This window comes from Oryzias melastigma, linkage group LG18 (genome assembly GCF_002922805.2).
Source record: "Oryzias melastigma strain HK-1 linkage group LG18, ASM292280v2, whole genome shotgun sequence".
In the NCBI taxonomy this organism is placed as follows: Eukaryota; Metazoa; Chordata; class Actinopteri; order Beloniformes; family Adrianichthyidae; genus Oryzias; species Oryzias melastigma.
This window is the reverse complement of record NC_050529.1, coordinates 2,426,537-2,445,350: the sequence shown is the minus strand read 5'-3', so window position 1 is coordinate 2,445,350 and position 18,814 is coordinate 2,426,537. Positions and strand designations below refer to the sequence as shown.

The following is an 18,814-nucleotide window of genomic DNA, read 5'->3' as shown; positions in this document are numbered from 1 at the left end:
GTACCTATACACTACCCACGCACAACAATGGCATGTTCCATTTTCATGAGGTCCCTTGAGGTGTTCATACGGGCCTCAAGGGGAACTACAAGATACACTTGCGCTCTCCTCAAGATGCAACAACCCAAAAAAAACCACGGCACCCGTCAATTCCTGTACGGGTACATGTGATTATAGCTCTAACCCTTGTTTTATTCAGACTTCAAGCATTTTTATCCACTTTTCTCTCCATCCGATGCGTCTTCAGGATTCCCTGCCTTTTACAGTCTGGAGAAGCTGCCATGTTTGCCTTTCAAATGCCTCCAAAAGTTTTAGTTTTTTAAATGTGACCATTGAAATAACTCAAACTTGATTGAAGAAACACAGACTCATCTTGGATTCTTGTGAATTGTTGCTTTATTTCCACAGCCAGCACAAATCTGCGATGACTTTCTCATTATAAATTGCTTTAGCAAACTCGCTTTGACATCAGTCTTTAATGACTGATGCTACAGTTATAGATTATCTGCATGTTTAGTGAAAACACGCGTTATCATCTGCATCGACCCACAGATTTTTAGACATCTCACTCCTTCCACTTTAATGTTGATGTGTGTAACATCCTATTTCTTCCCTGTATGTTTCTCTTTCTGTGGTTCCAGAAGTTGGTTGATTTACAACTGATAAGAAATTAAAGCAAAAGGAAAAGCAGACATAAACTGGTGGATCATTGTGGCTTTCTGCTGTGCTTATCATCATCTACATAAATCAAAATCACAAGACCTTCAAAAATATGAAAATAAACTATTTATAAAAAAGGGAAGTTGTTCTGTTGTCAAACCTTCTTCTTTCTGTGTGCATAAAGTCAGAAGTCTGGACAGTTGGTTTGACATTCAACTTTCTTTAGGAATATATATTTTAAGAAATCTGTGTTTAAAAAAGACGTCAAACCATTTGAACTCATTCTTAGTTTTGGTGTAACTTTTTGGGAAAATGTCGAAGTGTTTTATCTAAAAGCAAATGTACAAACACGACACGGTGGACGAATGCGGCAGCAAACCTGTATGTACAGCATCAATTCTTATAATACACTATTTACACTGTTGACTGATCCAACAGCAGCTAACACGATGACAGAGAAGCATCTCTTCGTGCTTCAGAGGGGCGACGTGAAGGAAGTAGGTTTGTGTTTTTCGTGGTTGACTTTAAGCCCGTTAGCTGCTACTGTCTGAAAAGCGTCTTGTTCACGCCCATCTCCCGCTGGAGGCAAAGTTCCTGCTCATGCTGTAGATGACGGTGGAGCTTTTGTGTTTGCCCCAGGCTCCCAGTGGGACGATGACGATGGTGGCGTTGTCCTCTGACCCGTACTGCAGCGCCTGAAACAAACGATAGCCTTCACTCAAACTCGTTTGTGCTAAGTTGTATCGTGAATGCTAAGAAAATTGCTAAAAGTGCTAGCATAAACACTTTAGCAAAGCCGTGATTTCATTTGGATTTTTTTGCCAAAAATTGAAAAATTTGGCAAATTATGCATCTTACCAACCATTTAAAATGTTGTCTTTCATTAACTTGTTAGGACGAGAAAGGCAGGATAAAGGCGTTCCTCAAGGTTCTTGATTAGGACTTTTATTTTACTTTTGGGTAATGTATCTCAGCACTGTACAATTGCTAATTTTATTAAAATGCCAGTAAAATTATGAAAACAAAAAAAAAAACAAGAGAACTTACATTTATGTTGGGTGAAAAAAATCAATATTAATCCACATGTAGTTTTTGAGTAGAGGGGCCATGTTATCTGGGTGATACCATGGTCAAATCTCAGTTCTTCCCCTACTCCTAAGGCTTATCCCTATCCCTTTAACTGTAGGGACATTTGAAGGGGTAGGGTTGTCCGAAATAGTTTTTTAAGGGCTAATTATCGCAGATGTGGACAAAAGCTGTACTGAAAAGTTGTGCATATCAGCGCAAAGCTGCTTTTCTCAGCTTCAGAATCCACTGGAGTTATGTTAATTGCGTAAACTGGCGCTATAGAGGGTTTAAAGGATTAACTTGTTTTATGACTTTTGGAATCTTCTTTGTCTTTGTCTGTTCCTTTCTTAGGTTACTACTGCCAATCATCTGCCTCTTATTGCTTGAAATTTGCACCTTAGGTTTGCCTTTGTTTCACATCCCTGGACTTTGGACTCCCACTCTAAAGCATATATCTTACCCCGTTCTGATTGCGTTTTATGACTTCCTTAACTAAGATCGATTAATAAAAGTGTTAACTTACCTGCTGAGCAATGACATCTGCAGCCTCTGTCGGGTCGTGGCACTGACTGATGATATCGCAGATTTCTTGGTCACTCAACAGGAAGTTGATTCCATCTGTGGTCAAAGCTAGAAAGGAGTCGCTGGCATGGTGGATCTGTGAAGATGGAAAGTTCAGGCCCGATAGACTATCTTACTGATCATCAGTTCACTGAAAATCACATCGTACTCACGTTGAGTCTTTGTGTTTCTGGCTCTGCAATGACACCAGTGGATTTAAGGTGGAAATCTCCAATGCTGCGCGTCATGGCTAGACGTCCGTTAACATTGGCCTGGCCTACACTGTTCCATGTTACGAAGCCCCCAGACCTCTGGATCCTGAACAAAACAAACGCACAACCTTAAAGTCTAATACGAGTTTTTTTTAAATGGTTAGCTAGAATTAGCTAATAAGCATTATCTTTAAACGTATGTTAGCTAGTGTTTACACTAGCTTGTGTCAAAATGTCCGAACATGTTGTTGAGAATGTTCTTTGATGTCTTGAAGATGTAGAGCCCACTTACACCAGTTTGTATGGAATCATGCTTCAGCACAGTTGTTTTCCACCAGCGTTTACATTATCCAAACAGTTCTAGACCTGAGTACAGATGCTGCTACTACAGTAAGGGGAACTACACACTTATTTTGTTTGCTTACCATCCATCATTAAATAAACATTTGTAAACATGTTGAGCTGTGACAGTTTATTTTATAGGGAAAAAAGTCTCTCTTGTTTTGGTTTACGTTGTAGACTTATGCTGAGTAATTATGCTTTTGTGGTTTTCCAAGGTCGCCATGAGACTTGAAGTCCGTTGAACCTGATTTTGGTCTGTCTTTGTAGACAGTGTTCCTTTCATCGCACTGGAGCACGGAACTATGTGAACAGAACTTTGGACTCAAATGTATTCGTGATTGATGAGGACGAAAATGTTCCACAAGGAAGTCTATGTGACATTTAGATGAAGCATCTGAAACGTGATATATGCATCACCTGCATGGTTTGGACAGCAATAGAAATCCTTCATGGAATGAAGTTAATAACATTTGTGAAGCTAAGATCAGCAGACATCAAACAAGTAATGTTTATTTTGTGATAAAGTTACCAAACCAGGCAAAAAAAGTGACATTAGGGGATCCGTCAATCCTCTGAGTCTAAAGTCTGCCTTTCACACACATAGAAACTTAACTCTTATGGACGACATCTGCTGATTGATGCCCTGATGGTAAAAGCGGACTTGCCCTGCTGTTACATAACAGCAGCTGCTTAGGGAATCCCAAATCCGTCCACATGCTGCTCTGCTTGGGTTTCATTTACAAGATCAGAACTAAGAATGAAAGAGGGTCCTTGAGCCAGAGTCACCACCATTCCTAAACAGTGTATAGTCTATTTATACCCCATGGAGGGCGTTAACAGAGATTGCGTTTACCCCTGGAAGCTGCAGTGAGGGTGCAGGTCAAGTAGGAGAATAGGAATGGGAACAGGGTATTAGAAAGTAATCTAAGGCCTCTGAGTGGTACGGTACGGTCCGATACGGTATTTTGAACATTTCAATTATGAAAATGATCCATTAAGCCATAACAAGCTCCCACTTTTGGCTCCCCTCTGATTGTAGATCCATAGAAAAATAGAACGGAACAGTTAGAAACACTGACATCCCACATTGAAACCAGTTGATTAGTGGAAGGTCATTATGCAACATAACATGTGTTTTTTATATTTATATATATGTGTATTATTTTAATATGCTACATGCAGCTTTTTTTTTTTTACTTTTTCTGGTGCCATGACAGATTCATTTATCCCTCTGGGATATGAATAAAGTTCAATTCAATTCAATTCAATATTCTGACTCCCAACTCGTCACATATTGATGTCTGGTTAAGGACTCCTCTGTGTCAAAAATTGACGTTTTGGGTGTCCCCAACGTTTTTTGACAAGCTAGCCGTTCCCATTAAATCATGGGTCTCCAACCTCCAGGCTGCAAACAGGTACCAGTCCCTAACCCTTAGCAAGTACCAGTACCCTATCTCTGTACTGTTTCACGTCCAGTTCTGGTTTGCACCTGGTACCTTGTCTGGTACCCGTTTGGGTCCGGTACCGCGTCCAATGCTGGGTTAGGGTACCAGTACCGGGTTTGTGTAGCGGTACTTGACACGTCTCAAGGATCAGTCCACGTCCGGTACCGCATCCGGTACCACGTCCTGAGGGTTGCAGACCCCTGAGACCCTGTTCTGGTACTGGATTTGTTCCGGTTCGTGACCTGGAGGTTGAGGGCCCTTGATTTAATGGGAACAGCCAACACATCAAAAAATGATAAGTAGGGAACACCCAAAACGTCAAAAACTGACGTGATGGGGTCCTTAACCAAACGTCAATATGTGACAACTTGGTGATGAGAATGTATCATAACAAAAGAAAGCGCCAAAGCAAAAAGTTCTCTCCTCTTTTTGGCTGTATTCCTCTTTGCAGTTCACAATCTTCTCTCAAACTAAATAAAATGCTTTGTGTACAAAATACCAAAAGCCAAGTGGAAAAAAAAGAGATGTTGGATGACCTCAATTGTTATAGCTGTTAGCTTAACTTTTTCTGTAGTCGCACTGTTTTTACTATTTTATTAGCATTAAAGGTGCATTAATATTTGGTAGAGATTTTTCGCCATCCATCCCATGTGATCCATAAATGGACCATTTTACTATACTGTACTGGTGATTAATGTAGTTTAGGGTGAGGTGTCTCAGTTGTAGTACCGTTGTCTCTCATCTTTGCGGTCGGGTGTGTGGTCTTTGGTGAGCTTTTTGGCCCGTCCCTTCCTGCAAAGCAAAGCCCGACTGTCACCGACGCTGCCCACCACCAGCTCATGGCCGTCACGCAGCATGGCAACCGTTGCCGTTGTTCCGGCGGTCAAGAAAGAGGCTGGGGATAAAGGGAAGCAAATATTCACTATTATTGAAATTCTTTATTACAGTACTCTTATAGTATTTGGTTGATATCAACAAAAAAAGAGAGAGCTTGCCATCGTCTTACCATCGTTGAAGAGGCAGAGGTGAGTGTGAAGTGCCTTGTCGACATCTAAGAAGGCTTTCTTTAAAACTTTTTCCAGGTTGTCGTCCTCTTCCAAAGCGTTTCTGTGACAAAGCAGTCAAAGGTTTGTGAAGCAGGCTGCTACTGAGAACCTTTCCTGGTCGTTCCCAAACCATGTCCCACCTGATGAATTTCTCCATGTACGTCTGGCAGTAGTCTGCCACGTACGAGCCGCCGTGACCGTCAAACACCGCGAAGTAAAGCAGGCTCTCATGGAAACGGCCGATGCGGAGTCGGTCCTCGTTCTGCTTCCTGAGGCCAACAACTGATGTGCTGCCAACCCGAGATAGACTGATCTGCGAGAGGTCAGGCTTCACGTTACCCACAATCCTCTCTGACACATTAGATATTTCTGCCTTTAACGGTTTGTACCTCACCTGTGGAATGGGTTTCCCATATTTGATACTGGAGGGCAGCAGTATTGGTTCTTCTATGCGGTCGTCCCAAATTCCAAAGGAGTCCCACGTCAGCGGTCGGCCGCTGTTGTCTTGATCAAAGCGGATAGATCCGCTGGTCTGACGGACCCCCATGACCCCCAGCAGGGCCCTGCCCATCTGCAGGAATGCCACAGGAACCAGTTCATGGAAGAGTAAAGAACTCTGGAAACTGAAAGATTTGGGCCAGAGCTACCTGTCCGGATGGCGGGGAAGTGTCAAGGGAGGAACGAGCGCCGAAGACGCCATGTCTGGAGACGGAGACCCGACCGCAGCGCAGAAGGTTGAGCAAGACCGCAGGTGACATGACTGAGTCTGTGACAGCTGTGGAGACTTTCCAACAACAGGAAACACCGAGCCAATTCCTGAAACCCAAACGGGAAAACCTTGTTCTTATATCACTTTGGAAAAATGGATTCCACCGTCAAATAAGTTCTAAGTCAACATTTAAAAAGATCTGAAGTTACACAAAGTAAATAAAATCCCTTATTGTAAAGACCAAACTAATGTCTGACTTTAGAAAGAAACTCTTGAAAACACAAAATGTAATCAATTAAGTCAAAATAAAACAGAATTCTTGCTTTATTTTGGGTTCCTTTAAGTCCCACTCCGACGAAAATGTTACTTTTAACATGTTTTATGTGGGATTTTTCTCATAGAAAATTGTATTTCTTTGCATTTCTTTATTCTAGTTGTAGTGAATCAGGAGCAGATGATGCCCGTATTCGTCAAGTAGAAAATACACCACAACCTCTCAGCTCCGCCCCATTCTGATGCAACCTCTTGCAGACAAACAGATCCATGAACGTCTTTGATTTCCTCGTCTTAGCTGGTATCTGGATCAAAACCGTACGGCTGGATAGCTCTGACATTGCTCGCTATTTTAGTTGCACCGCTAGTGTTAGATTAGGGGTGTGAGCTAGTAGGAGGGGATGTAACGGATAGCTCTCAGCAATGGGGAGGGTAAAGAGGGCGGTGGCCCCTTCACTCCAATGGTCTTGTCTACAACTCAGAAGGAAATTTCTACTGCGATTCTCTACAAATGATGTCCTAGAAAACCACAAGTTTTAGGATTTGGGGTAAAAATGACACAATCATAATAAAAAGAGAACCGATAACACTTTGAAAATAGATCAAAATATGATCCGACTTTAAAGTATGTAAAGTCAAATAACATGGTTGCACGATTATTCGATGGGCTGAAGACAGAGATAGAATGTTGTTTTTGGACACTTTATCTCAAAAATGTCTTAAGAATTTCAGATTTTTGTGTCAAATGCTTCAATATTTTGAAGTCTAAAGTTTGTGAGCATTAAAAGACTCTGGAAAGCAGCACAGGTTACGTTTCTTTAAATGTCCTTTCCACAATTAGCTCTGCAACTCTGCATGTTGCACCTCTCAGATTCCTAACCATTACGAGTCGGTCACATGCGGCGTCGATAAAAATACGCAGAGTGACAGGAGACAACAAACAGACCAAAACAAAACACAGACCAACGGTTATTTAACCACAAAGCCAGATAAACTCACCTGAAATCAGTATAAATGTCCAGAAAAGCCGTTATTTGTTTTGGAGATTAATTTGGAAAGGCAGTTTTTGTGTCAAAAATCTTTTTTTTTTATTTATATAAAAAAGTGACTATGACAGCTTTAACTTATACTCTGTCCTCTAACTGGCCTTTCAGACAGAGAACACTCAGAGGAAATCATGTGACCGAATGTTGACAAAATACTGTTGTACACACACAAATCCAAAGAGTTTTCCCTCAAAAATGACAATTATTCAGAGAAAAAGGTTTAAAAACAGAAACTCTGATGTTTGCTAGGATACTTTAGTGGAGTTAATGATTTGAAGCTGCAGGAAGGACGTCCTGACTTTAAAGGTGTCAAGTCTTATTCTACTACACATGTTTAATCAGTGAATTATTAGTTTACTGCAGCCTAAAAACACAACGCCTTCAGTCACTTCAAGGATGCACTAAAACATCAGTTCTCCCAAAGTTAAAAGTCAATTCCAACAAGTCAGTTGCAGAAACTCACTTTGCTTTTTAATCAGTTTTTCCGCCTGTTTCGGTTTCCTTGGCAACAGGTGTCCTGACGGGCTCCACCAGCTGCCTTCAGCCGTCACGCGTCCTGTGGAGCAGAGGGCGCTGAAAGGGGGGGGTTAACTGAGCCAGCAGCCAATCAGAGGGCAGAGCCTGACGTCAGGCAGGAGCTCAAATCACAAATGTTAGTTAACGGATGAAACCGGTCCAGCGGAGGAGGGGGTTCTACCAAAAGGAGCTTTGAAAAGTCAAGAAAGGAAATAAAAAAGAGACATAAAAAGTTTAATGAATTAAATAGTTAAAACTGTTTTTCGTCAAATAATGAAAAATAAAAGTTCTGAAGAATCAAATCTGAAAATAATTTGGATGAAATGTTGTATAAATGAGATTGATCTCTAACTTGCAAACCTTTGATCATCTGTCCATTGATCCATTCACCAATAGATTATCCATTCTTCTTTTAATCCATCCTTCTTTTGTTAATCCTTCCATCGTTCCATTGATCCATCCATTCATTCATTAATCCATTGATCCATCCTTCCGTTTTTCCATTGATCCATCCATTCATCTATCCATCCCTTGATCCATCCATCCACTGATCCACCCATCCTTCCATTCATCGCTCCATCCACCTGTTCATCCATCCTTCCATTGATCCATCCATCCTTCCATTGATCCATTGATCCATCTCTCCATCCATCCATCCATCCATCCATCCATCCACCCATTCATTAATCCATTGATCCATCCATTCGTCCATCCTTCCATTCATCCATCTTTCCATGAATTCATCCATCCAATGCCCCATCCATCCTTCAATTCATCCATCAATCCATCTTCTGTTCATCCATCCTCCCATTTATACATCCATTGATCCATGCATTCATCTATTGACACAACCATCCTTTCATTCACTCATTGATCCATCCATCCATCCATCCATCTTCTTCCTCCTATCCGAGTCGAGGTCATGGGGGCATCAGTCTAAATGTCCAGATCTTCCTCTCCACAGGAACTTCCTTTAGTTCCGTCCAAAGGTTCTGAGGTTCTAAGACAGAGTTGCTCCAATGTTCATGGGTCATCCTAGGGCCTCTTACCAGTGGGACATACCCATAATTGTGCCTCATGGATAACAGTTGACCTGTAAGAGTTCTGCAGGTTCTTAGGTGGTCCGGGTCCGTGGAGGGTCACAGAGGGATGGTCACATCTTAAGGGGAGCACAGGTGTGTCTTTTAGCAACCCTTGAGGCTCATACGGTCACATCAAGGGAACATCATGAAAATGGAACGTACCATTGTTGTTCATGTGGAAAGTGTATCGTGAAGTATTCCTAAGAAAAGTATAAGTTCCACACAGTTATGATGTACAAGTGATGCTGTCCTATGGTGTCCTTACGCTACTCCCTAGTCATTAATGAGGTGTGAGTTCTGGCTTCTCGCTGACCGCACACAAATGCTGCACTGAGGTGGTGAGCTTGTATTAGTCCACACAACCTAAACTGGTTGTCTTTCTTTCTTTGTTTCTTACAGTAAGACTGTAGCGTGCACGTATCAGCACTAATTGGCCCAGTCCTCGGGATTTGTGGTGTTAATTAAAAGAAAAATGTATAACGAACACCTGCAACCCACCTACTCCCCCTAACTTACTCCTATGTGTTGTATAAGTGTTCACCACATCCTGTTGCCCGCAGCATACCCGTAGATAAACATGTCCATAAACATTCTTTCCTACAGGTTCCCCCAAAGACAGCCCAGATCCACCCATAAGGACAGTTGTGACCGAAGCTCAACATGGAGACACATAGGTAAGGCACAAAAGTTTGTAAATATATTACGTTTTTCTATCCATATAATTAACTTCCGAGTCACACCTCTGCACCACTTATATCAGGATGATGGTTTTCAACAGTTTTATTGAGATATTTTTAATTTTTTTTGCATTAAATTGCTTCTTCTTCTCCTGTTTTGTGCCGTGTGAAGGTTCGTCTGAATAAAACATGGCAGACGTTATTAACAAGAACACCACTTTAATGCTGATGAATAATTCACATCCAGCTCCGTCAACAGCTCCACTCTTCACAGAAGAGAGCAGGAAAAGAGATCAGAAGAGGAGAGACACGTCCACATGAGAGAAGGAAAGAGTTCAGAACAAAAGGAAGTGTGTGGAAAAAGAAGAGGAACAAGAAAGAGAAACAGGATCAGAGATAAATAATCAGAGATCAAGAAACAGATAGAATAGAAATAATAGAAAGAAAACACTGAAAACTGGAGTGAGAGAAGAAAAAGGAGAAAGTGGAGCAGCAACCTAAAGGGGAAAAGGTAAAAGTCAGACAGGAAACCATACAATCGTTGGCTTTGTGTGTTGAGATGAACCGGATGAAATATTTAGCAGCTTCTGCTCCACATCAGCAGCTCCACTGTTTCAGACTGGAGGGCTGAGAAGCTGCTGGATCAAACACAGACACACCTCTAAACATCTCCAGCTGACACAGATGGTACAGGAATCTGAATCAACTGTACAAGATGCTCCAATGTCCCAGCATGCAACTGTCAGGTTCAACAATCAGGTCAGAATCTTGAAGCACTAGTCCATTTTTGACTGTTTTCAGTAAAAACCAGATTGTAGATTCAACGTAAACGATTACGAATAGCTTTGAAGTATAAACCAGCCTTCACGGTAGTTCAAAGAACGTGAACATTGGCACTAAAGCTCCGGTGTTAAAGGGTTAAGGACCATACAGATTATTCCTGGAACAGACAAATATTCCCGAATTCTCTCACTATTCTCTAACTCCTTAAAGACTATATAACCCGAGATTATACAGTGTCTTGGATTTTAACGTAATTTGGACATTCCTGAAGTAACATGAACATTTTACGAAGACTATTTAGAAATCCATTGAGTCCTGATGATGAAAACTTGGATGATTTATAAAAAATAACTGTACATACTTTTAGTTCAATTGAAAATATCCTTAAATCGCAGCCGCAATGCATTGTGGTCCATTTTCGCCAATCTTGAAAGTATGAATGCACAGTTGATTTCTGTAGTAACTTCTGTGAATTTCTGGATTTTAGAATTGTTGAAATTGTATACTCCTAAAAATTCCCAAATCCTATAAATAGTGAACTAATCTGAGAGTAATAAGAGAATTTGGACACAACCACAGAGACAGATCCTGGTTTTCTATTTCTGATTGATTTCCTGTCATGTGACTCGTACAGAAACTTCACTGAAAGCATTATTTTTTTCAAAGATACAGATGTTGAGACAGGAGAAAATCTTGATTCTTCCAGTCAGATCAGTGGTTGGTGTGTCCTCCTGGTACCAACATGGCCGTTCAGGATTTGGACTGGTTGAGTTCACCTCTGAATCGATCGATGCAGAAGTTTCACTAAAAGCAGAAAAGTGTTGTGTTCAGATCATTCAAGCGTGTTTATGAATCATCATTTGCATGCCGAGTCAAGCAGACATGCTCTGGATGTTGACAGCGTGGAGGTGAAATCAGTCCGACACTGCTGACGCCCCCCCACAGCACACCAGAGCTCCGCCTCTTCCTTTTTTCTGTTTCTTGCTGAGCAGGTTTCCTTCAGAGCAGATGGACTTCCTCAGAGTCCGGATGTGCTTCTCCTGGTCCCTTATCTTGGACTCCAGGTGGGACTGGATGGCGGTGCCCAGAGACTCCAGGTCCACCGAGGCTCCGTACACCTCCCACGTCATCCCTTGCTCGTCCCACGCCACCGCCTGTGGCTTCTCTGCCTTTTCTCCAGCTTCCTCATCTTCGTCGTCCTCACAGATACTATCAGCGCTAACGCCTTTGTCCTGGTTCTGTCCGAGTGGCGCCATGAGGTGGGGCTCTTCCTGGAAGCTGTAGGTGCGCAAACACGCCGGCAGTGATTGACATTTGTCACTTATGATGGAGGGGAGTAGACTTTGACCGCGTAGCTCGATGTCGATTTTACAAACATGCTTGAGGGACGACCGTTCGGCCGAGACACTCCTCACTGAGGTTGTAGCTGCAGGCTGGCACCAGGGGGCGCCAAACACTGAGCTGGGGCTTGTAGAGGTGGAGCGTTCAGATGTTTCCACTCCCACCTGGATGCCTACCTCCTTCTGATCCCTTACCTGAAAACTTTGCCTCCCATGCTGGTCAGTCATGGTCCAAGTCTCCTTCACCATCTTGGACGTTGGCAAACAAATGTGAGGAGAAAAAAGAGGGCCAGAAGCTGACAAAGACTTCATGGCTTCTTTTTTGCTTCCTTCACGCCTTGTTCCTGACGGTAAGATGTTGCCTCCAGAGTTTACGATAATTTCAGTTCCCCGATGTGTGGTCAACCTCGTGTCTCCTGGTGACCTCTCACTAACAGTCGCTGCCTCAGGACACAACGATGGACCTCCTGAAATTTTGACTTTACCTTGTGGTGTTTTCAAATGTTCCTGTCCAACAAATGTTTTCATCGTTGTCTTGGTTACAGTGAGAGCCTGAGTTAGACCCGGGGATTTGTCAGAGTTTGTTTTGAGAAAATCATTAGTTGTCGACTCAAGTTTGGAACCATCCTTGACTGTTGAGGAAATCCTAGTTGTGGTTTTGGGACTGGAGGTGGCCAAAGGCGCCAACAGACCTGAAACAGAACCCAACATTTGCAAGATGAAACCATCATTTAAATTCACTTTTTTTTTTGGTTTTTCTGAGCCTCTCACTGGTCCCTGCTGATATTCTGATAAAAATTCAGAAGAAGCTACCTGGAAAAGAGCAGGTGCTCCTCTTCTCCTCCTCCTGGGATCCTGTTTTTACCAGCGGAGAAGAAAGCATCACTGAAGAGAAGTCTTCCAGAGGAGTAGCTTCCACTGGCAAGGTTTCTAGTTCAGCTTTGAGATCTGAACTGGGCTTAGCAGAAGCACTGATAATCTTCGGGCCACTTCTTAGTATGGGGGAATCAGGTCCACAAAGGTCTAGGACACAATGGGAGTCCTTCAGTGGGGGATTAATGACTCCTGAAATGGTGGCTTTAAGACTTGTTTTGAAAGTCAAACTAGCTTCAGAGTTTGGAGCAGATTCTGGATCTCGGGCAGCCTTTGACCTCACAGTAGTCTTTGAACCGGCAAATATCTTAGAACCGGGACAACTTTTGTCTGGCTTTGTTTCTTTTAGTGATTTGTGGTCAGTGTTGATTCTGGCACTGATTCTAGACACAGGTTTCGAGTCCAAACTACTTTTGGAGTCAGAGCTGCTCTTTGAGTCCAGAGTGTCCCTTGATCCCATCAGAGATGTTGAGCTGTGGTTGGATGCAGAGTCCTTACAGTTTTTGGAGACTTCCACATCTTTGGAGTTTGAAAACTTGACATTAGTTTTGGGTCCAGAACAGGAATTTGTGTCTTTATCATTGAGGTTCTCGTTGGATTGGGACTTCTTACCAGTTGTGTTGGTGGGTCTTTGCGTCCATGGTTTGGGACTCAGAGAAGATACATGAAGTGTTTTGGTGCAGAGAAGTGCTGAATCCATTTTCTTAGTTTCTGGGTTTGGACAGGGTATTTTTGAGATAGTTTTTGTCATGTTAGGGATCATTTCTACATCTGGTTTTTTGGTTCCAGTGGACCCTGTGGGGAACCTTGAGGCTAATTTTGGGCTTATCCTGTTTGTCTCTTCTGTCTTGATGTGCTTTTTTGGGATTATGGGAACACACAGAGTTTGTGGTGTTGGAGTCTTCACATCTCCTCCTTCTTCTTCTGCATTTGATTGTATTTCCAGGTCTGATGTGAGGTTGGATGTTGGGCTTCTGGCTACAACTGTTGGATTGTTTGCTGTCTGTTCCACTTGGTGAGATCTTTGACTCAGTGCCGTGTTGTTTCCCATGTGTGCCACAGGAAAGAGGGTTGGGACGGGTTTCACATATGGAGGTTTGAATAGATTCCCTTCCGTGTTCACTTTCACCTCAGCTGCTGGTGACAACGCTGGAATTCTGCTTTTCGGTTTTTCAGCGTGTGGAACCAAAGTTTTGGGTTCCATTGCAGCAGTTCCTCTCATGCCTCGTTTACCTTCTTCTTTGTTACTTTCATCCCTTTTCTTGCTAAAGTGCATCTTGGAAAAGTTCCGAGGATTACTTGGAGACGTCAGAGTCAGGTCAAGGTTAAAGTTTGGCTCCGCCCCCCAGGCGGCCTCAGGGATTGAGTCGACTGGAGTGGCAGATATTTCCTCCTCCTCCGTCGATGGGGCCTCAACTTGGACTGCATGCTTTCTTCGTTTAGAAACGCCTGAGGAGGTTGCCATGGTGATGAGATCGACCTGTTCAGCAAAAATAAGAAATTTCGTTTGTAAGTTAATTCTCTTTCATGCCAAACCTGATTTCTGCAGCAAATATGTGCCATCTGCCTCTGTTTTGACAAAAGTAAAATTTGTTGATTGATGCCTGTCTAAAGGTGTGTTCATATACCTGCTGCTGCCACCACATGTGGGTGGAGCTACCGTCAAAAGTTGTAGCCTTAATGCTACATTAATGGAGGACATGGATGGTGTTGAGAGATCAAATTTACTTATTGGGAAGAGTTTTACAAAAGCACCAGTAATCCCGTCTCCACGTCTGGGTTCATGAGATCATTCAGAGATTCTGCCAGTAAGGTAATCTTCACCATCTACTGCACATCTACGTCTGAATGACAGATGCTTTCAGCGGTACTTCTGTCTATCTGTGACTGTTACTGTCTCCATGGAATTAAGATCGGGTTCTCCTAAATATTCTTTTGGACTCCATCCGCTGATGGACCTCACGGGCCAAAACTGATGCATTTGTTGACGTGATACAAACTCTTCAGAAATTTGAACTTTGGAAACATTGCGCCGGCTAAAAAACATGCTACCACTGGAGAATAACATGTCACAGGACCTCTGATTGCATCAGCACATTGACTGAATATCAAAACTGGACGTCTCTGATGTGAGTTTGGTGTGAATGCAGCTAAAAACTCTCAATGTTAACATTTTTTCCACCGTATTTGGCTTCATAGTCAAAGACAATAACTTTAACCTAACTTTTGTTTTAGAAAATTATTTCTTTGGGCCAAACTGCAAATATTTTTTGCCCAATTGAAACCTTACAATTATAATCTAACAGCAATTTTCAGAGTAATTTAAGATCAGAACTGAACCAAACAGATCAAATAAAGTTTCATGTTGTCACCAACAGGGGGCGACGTTTTCATATTTTAGAGGTGCCATGTCATATAGAACATGGGTTAGTCCTCCATGAACACATCCTTTTTTATCTTTAGTTTTAAACAGAAACAGCTTACTGTTACAGCAGTTTTTTTTTGTTGTATCTGTGGCAAAAATGACCAAAAAATTTTCTGAAAAACGTAATGTTACAGGAGTAGAAATGAAAGTTTTTAGGAGATAAAACCAAAAAAATGACCATCTGAGCTCTTAAAAATGTTATTTATCCAACTATCTATTTTTAGCTATAAATTAATTAGGATCATAAAGATGAATTTGTTTCTAAACTCCTATGATAAAAATTCCGGAGAGTCATTTCATTTCTTCTGAAGTCTTTTGGGATCTTCTCCGTTTGTCGTCTTCATCTGACATTTCCAGGTCATTTTTATTCAGATGAGCCACATTTAGCATCAAAGATGCACTCACGTTTTCCCGGTGTCTATTCTTAGACCGACTGATGTTGTCCTCGGACTCCGTTACCTTTCAGGATCTATGGACGGCGGCGCCCCGGTCCCGACTCTTCAGCTGCTCCGTCCTCCGGTCATCCTCAAGAAAGCGGATAAATTAATGAAAGAAGAAAAGAAGGAGCACCGACGCTCCTCACTTTCTCTCTGGCAGGCGCCTTCTTAAGCTCCTCCCCCATAAACCATGTTCACCTCGTACAGTTTCCGCCCTAATTTTCCTTTTTTTCCTTTCTTTCCATCTTTGTGTAGCTGAGGAATCACAAACAAAACTCCTGGACGACACGAAACCTTCACATGAAGACTTCTGTGTAGTACAGGGAGAGGATCTGGATCTGAAGGTCCAGGAAGGATCAGATCTGCAGATCTGAGGATTGTCAGCAGGGTTTTTTGCTGACATTTGCTGGTGAGGCTCCAGAGGCTTCTTGACTCTTTTGGCCCCGGGGCCACACTCAGCTCAGCAGGAGGACACGACTGTAAAGTTCAGCATGCTGACAGTATCGAGTGCAGCTACACGCTGCTGTAGAATACAGACATCAGAGGATCCCCTGAAGAGACTTTAATGACTGGATCTAAAACAGGACTAAACGTTTACTAGAATTTGTTTGATAAAAAATTATTTGTTAAAAAAAACCCACGGTCTGATCTATGATACGACCATTGTTTTTTTATTATATAATCTGCAGTCTAATCTTTGACGTGAAGATCTATAATTCCAGCCATGATCTGATCTGTAACCCGATCTATAATTTGATCTTTGATCTGTACTAAGATCTGGTCCATGGTCTGATCAATCATTCCATTTATGACACAATCTATAGTCTGATCTATAATCTGATCCACTGTCCGATTTATGATACGGTCCATGGTCCAGTCTCTGACTTCATCTATGATCTGCTCCATGGTCATACATATGATCTGATCAACAGTCTGATCTAATATCTGATCCACAGACTATTCTATGATACGATCTAGGGTCTCATCTGTGAAATGATTCATTATCTGATCTATAACCGGATCCATGGTATGATCTATGATCCAATCCACGGTGTGATCTTTAATCTGATCAATGATCTGATCCATGGTCTGCTCAATCATCTGATCCACGGTCTGATCTTTGATACGATCCATGACCTAGTATATGATCTGGCCTATGATACAATCCACTGTACTATCTATAAATTGATCCATAGTCTAATCTATGATCTCATGTATGATCTGATCCATGGTCTAATCTATGATATGATCCACCACAGTCTGGTCTATTATCTGATCAACTGTCTGATCTATAATATGATCCACGGCCTCATCTGTGAACCGATTCATAGTCTGATCTATTATCTGATCAAGATCTGATCCACAGTCTGATCTATAATCTAATCTATGAACCAATCCAAGGTCTGATCAATCATCTGATCCAGGGTCTGATCTATGATACGATCCACTGTCTCATCTGTGAACTGATCTGTGATCTGATCCATAATCTGATCCTTGGTTTAATCTATGAACCAATCCATGGTCTGATCCAGTCTTCACCTTTAACAGATGAAGAGATGACTTTCTTTCTCAGGGTTCTCTTATGGATTCAACGTGATGAACTCTGAGATGTTTGATCAGAGGAAATGTAATACATTGTTTTAAAACACATTTCTGGGGAGTTTGCAGAATAAATCTAAACATTTTATTCAGCTCAGGAAAAAAAATTAATGACTTCTGTCACTTTTTCTCAGGTCCAGAGATTGCAGAAGAGCGCCCTGAGGAAGAAGGTCTCCTGATACATCTAAATGTCAGAAACCTGACTGTGTAGTGAGGAGAGACGCTGTGGGAAAGGAGAAAACGCTGCTGCAGCGCTGCCCCCCTGTGGTCATCCAGCACCACAACAGCCTCATGTCTGAACCAGGAACCCGCCCTGATAATCAAATCATTTCAAAGGTGTAAACCTCTTCACTATTAAGATGATTTGAATTCACTGAATAATTCATAATCCCATTCATGAAAAACTAAAACTATTTAAATGCAGAATATATATTTATATGTTTTACTCTCTGTATTGGAAACAGAAACTGCAGTAATATTTAACATTTTTACCTCTGAAGGTCTCTGTCTGTGGTCTCTATCCCTACATAATGCTGTATTTTCGTCTTTCATTTTCATTCATTGGTTTTATAAATAAAGTTTTACTTGATTCGAAGCCCATCTTCCTGATTATTGGTAAATTCAATCTTCTATGAGCAGATTCAGGAACAAGTGATGTCTGTAATTTCTTCAGTCACTGATGTGATCCAGTTTATAATTGTCACAGTGATGGTGGGAGGATACTCAGACCAAATTCTAAATCAGAATCAGCAGATGACAATAAAAGGAGAAACTCAAACAGGAAGTAAACACCAACCCAGGATCCATGTGACGAAGAAAGAAAAGATGAGTTTGTAAAATCTTCTTACCATCATCTCTGCAGGAATATCAGAGTCTTTGGTTTCCATCAGACTCTCTCTAATCTAGTTCTACTCTTTACGATCCATAAAATCATTTGAGGTACCACATCTGGGTTGGTTTTTGTAACTTTTTAATGGAATATCTTAAAAAGGAGACGATCTAGACAGGATATGACATCATCAGAGGGCGACTGTCAAAAACTTTGGCACATCAGCAATTAGGAAGATCTACCTCACTGCCAGGGATGCTGAATAGTTGTGTCAGTACACGGTACTATAAATGAACCTGATACTGATGTGAAGTACTAATATCAAAGTGTTAAATATCAATGCAAGGCCGCTTTTCTGCGTTTGAGAATCACCTGAAATTATGATAAATGGTTGAAATGTTATGCTAGTTGAAAGAATATAAAGGCTAAAACTCGAGTGTTTAAGGGTTAAAACCACGGACGGTTGTGTCTTCATTCTAGACAGTTCTCCGCCCCCCCCCTCCAATGCTATATCGTGGACTAGCCCTTTACCAATATCAGTGTCCAGGCTTGATTTATTCATCTATTGTTGGAGTTCATCCCATTAAAACTTAAGATGTCATCGCCTAACCGATAAAAACAGACTCATTTGATGGACATTTGTTTGTATCACTAACAAATCTTTAATCAAATCCCTAAGATCTTATTGAAGTGACAGTCATCAAACGGTGAGATCAGCGGTGTCAAACTCATGTTGGTTCGGAGGCCACATTCAACCCGTCTGATCTCAAGTGGACCGGACCAGAAACATTATAATAGAATACCAACTTGCTATCTGTAGCTTTGTTTTTTTTCTCAGAAAAAATGCCTCAACCAACCTAGTAGCCTAATCGCTTATTATTATTAGAGCCA

The 18,814-nt window shown here is 41.7% G+C and overlaps 2 protein-coding genes across 3 annotated transcripts; both read right to left on the bottom strand.

The window, feature by feature from the left end:
- Window positions 1-378: 378 nt before the first annotated feature.
- Window positions 379-7,943, bottom strand: si:ch211-149b19.3 (protein phosphatase 1K, mitochondrial). Of its 2 annotated transcripts, none has more exons than XM_024288785.2 (9): window positions 7,826-7,943; window positions 5,982-6,150; window positions 5,729-5,905; window positions 5,475-5,647; window positions 5,295-5,395; window positions 5,018-5,183; window positions 2,463-2,607; window positions 2,252-2,386; window positions 379-1,355 (listed from the first exon to the last, which is right to left on the bottom strand). In XM_024288785.2, the coding sequence occupies exons 2-9, from the start codon at window positions 6,090-6,092 to the stop codon at window positions 1,224-1,226; spliced, it is 1,140 nt and encodes a 379-aa protein (XP_024144553.1). In that variant the 5' UTR covers window positions 6,093-6,150; window positions 7,826-7,943; the 3' UTR covers window positions 379-1,223. The 2 variants fall into 2 exon arrangements, with proteins under 2 accessions (XP_024144553.1, XP_024144554.1); XM_024288786.2 differs by having other exon boundaries at window positions 5,982-6,157; window positions 7,826-7,941.
- Window positions 7,944-9,839: 1,896 nt separating this feature from the next.
- On the bottom strand, window positions 9,840-15,503 carry LOC112156480 (G protein-regulated inducer of neurite outgrowth 1). The gene is made up of 3 exons (XM_024288781.2): window positions 15,464-15,503; window positions 12,574-14,113; window positions 9,840-12,452 (listed from the first exon to the last, which is right to left on the bottom strand). The coding sequence occupies exons 2-3, from the start codon at window positions 14,096-14,098 to the stop codon at window positions 11,335-11,337; spliced, it is 2,643 nt and encodes an 880-aa protein (XP_024144549.1). The 5' UTR covers window positions 14,099-14,113; window positions 15,464-15,503; the 3' UTR covers window positions 9,840-11,334.
- Window positions 15,504-18,814: the final 3,311 nt, after the last annotated feature.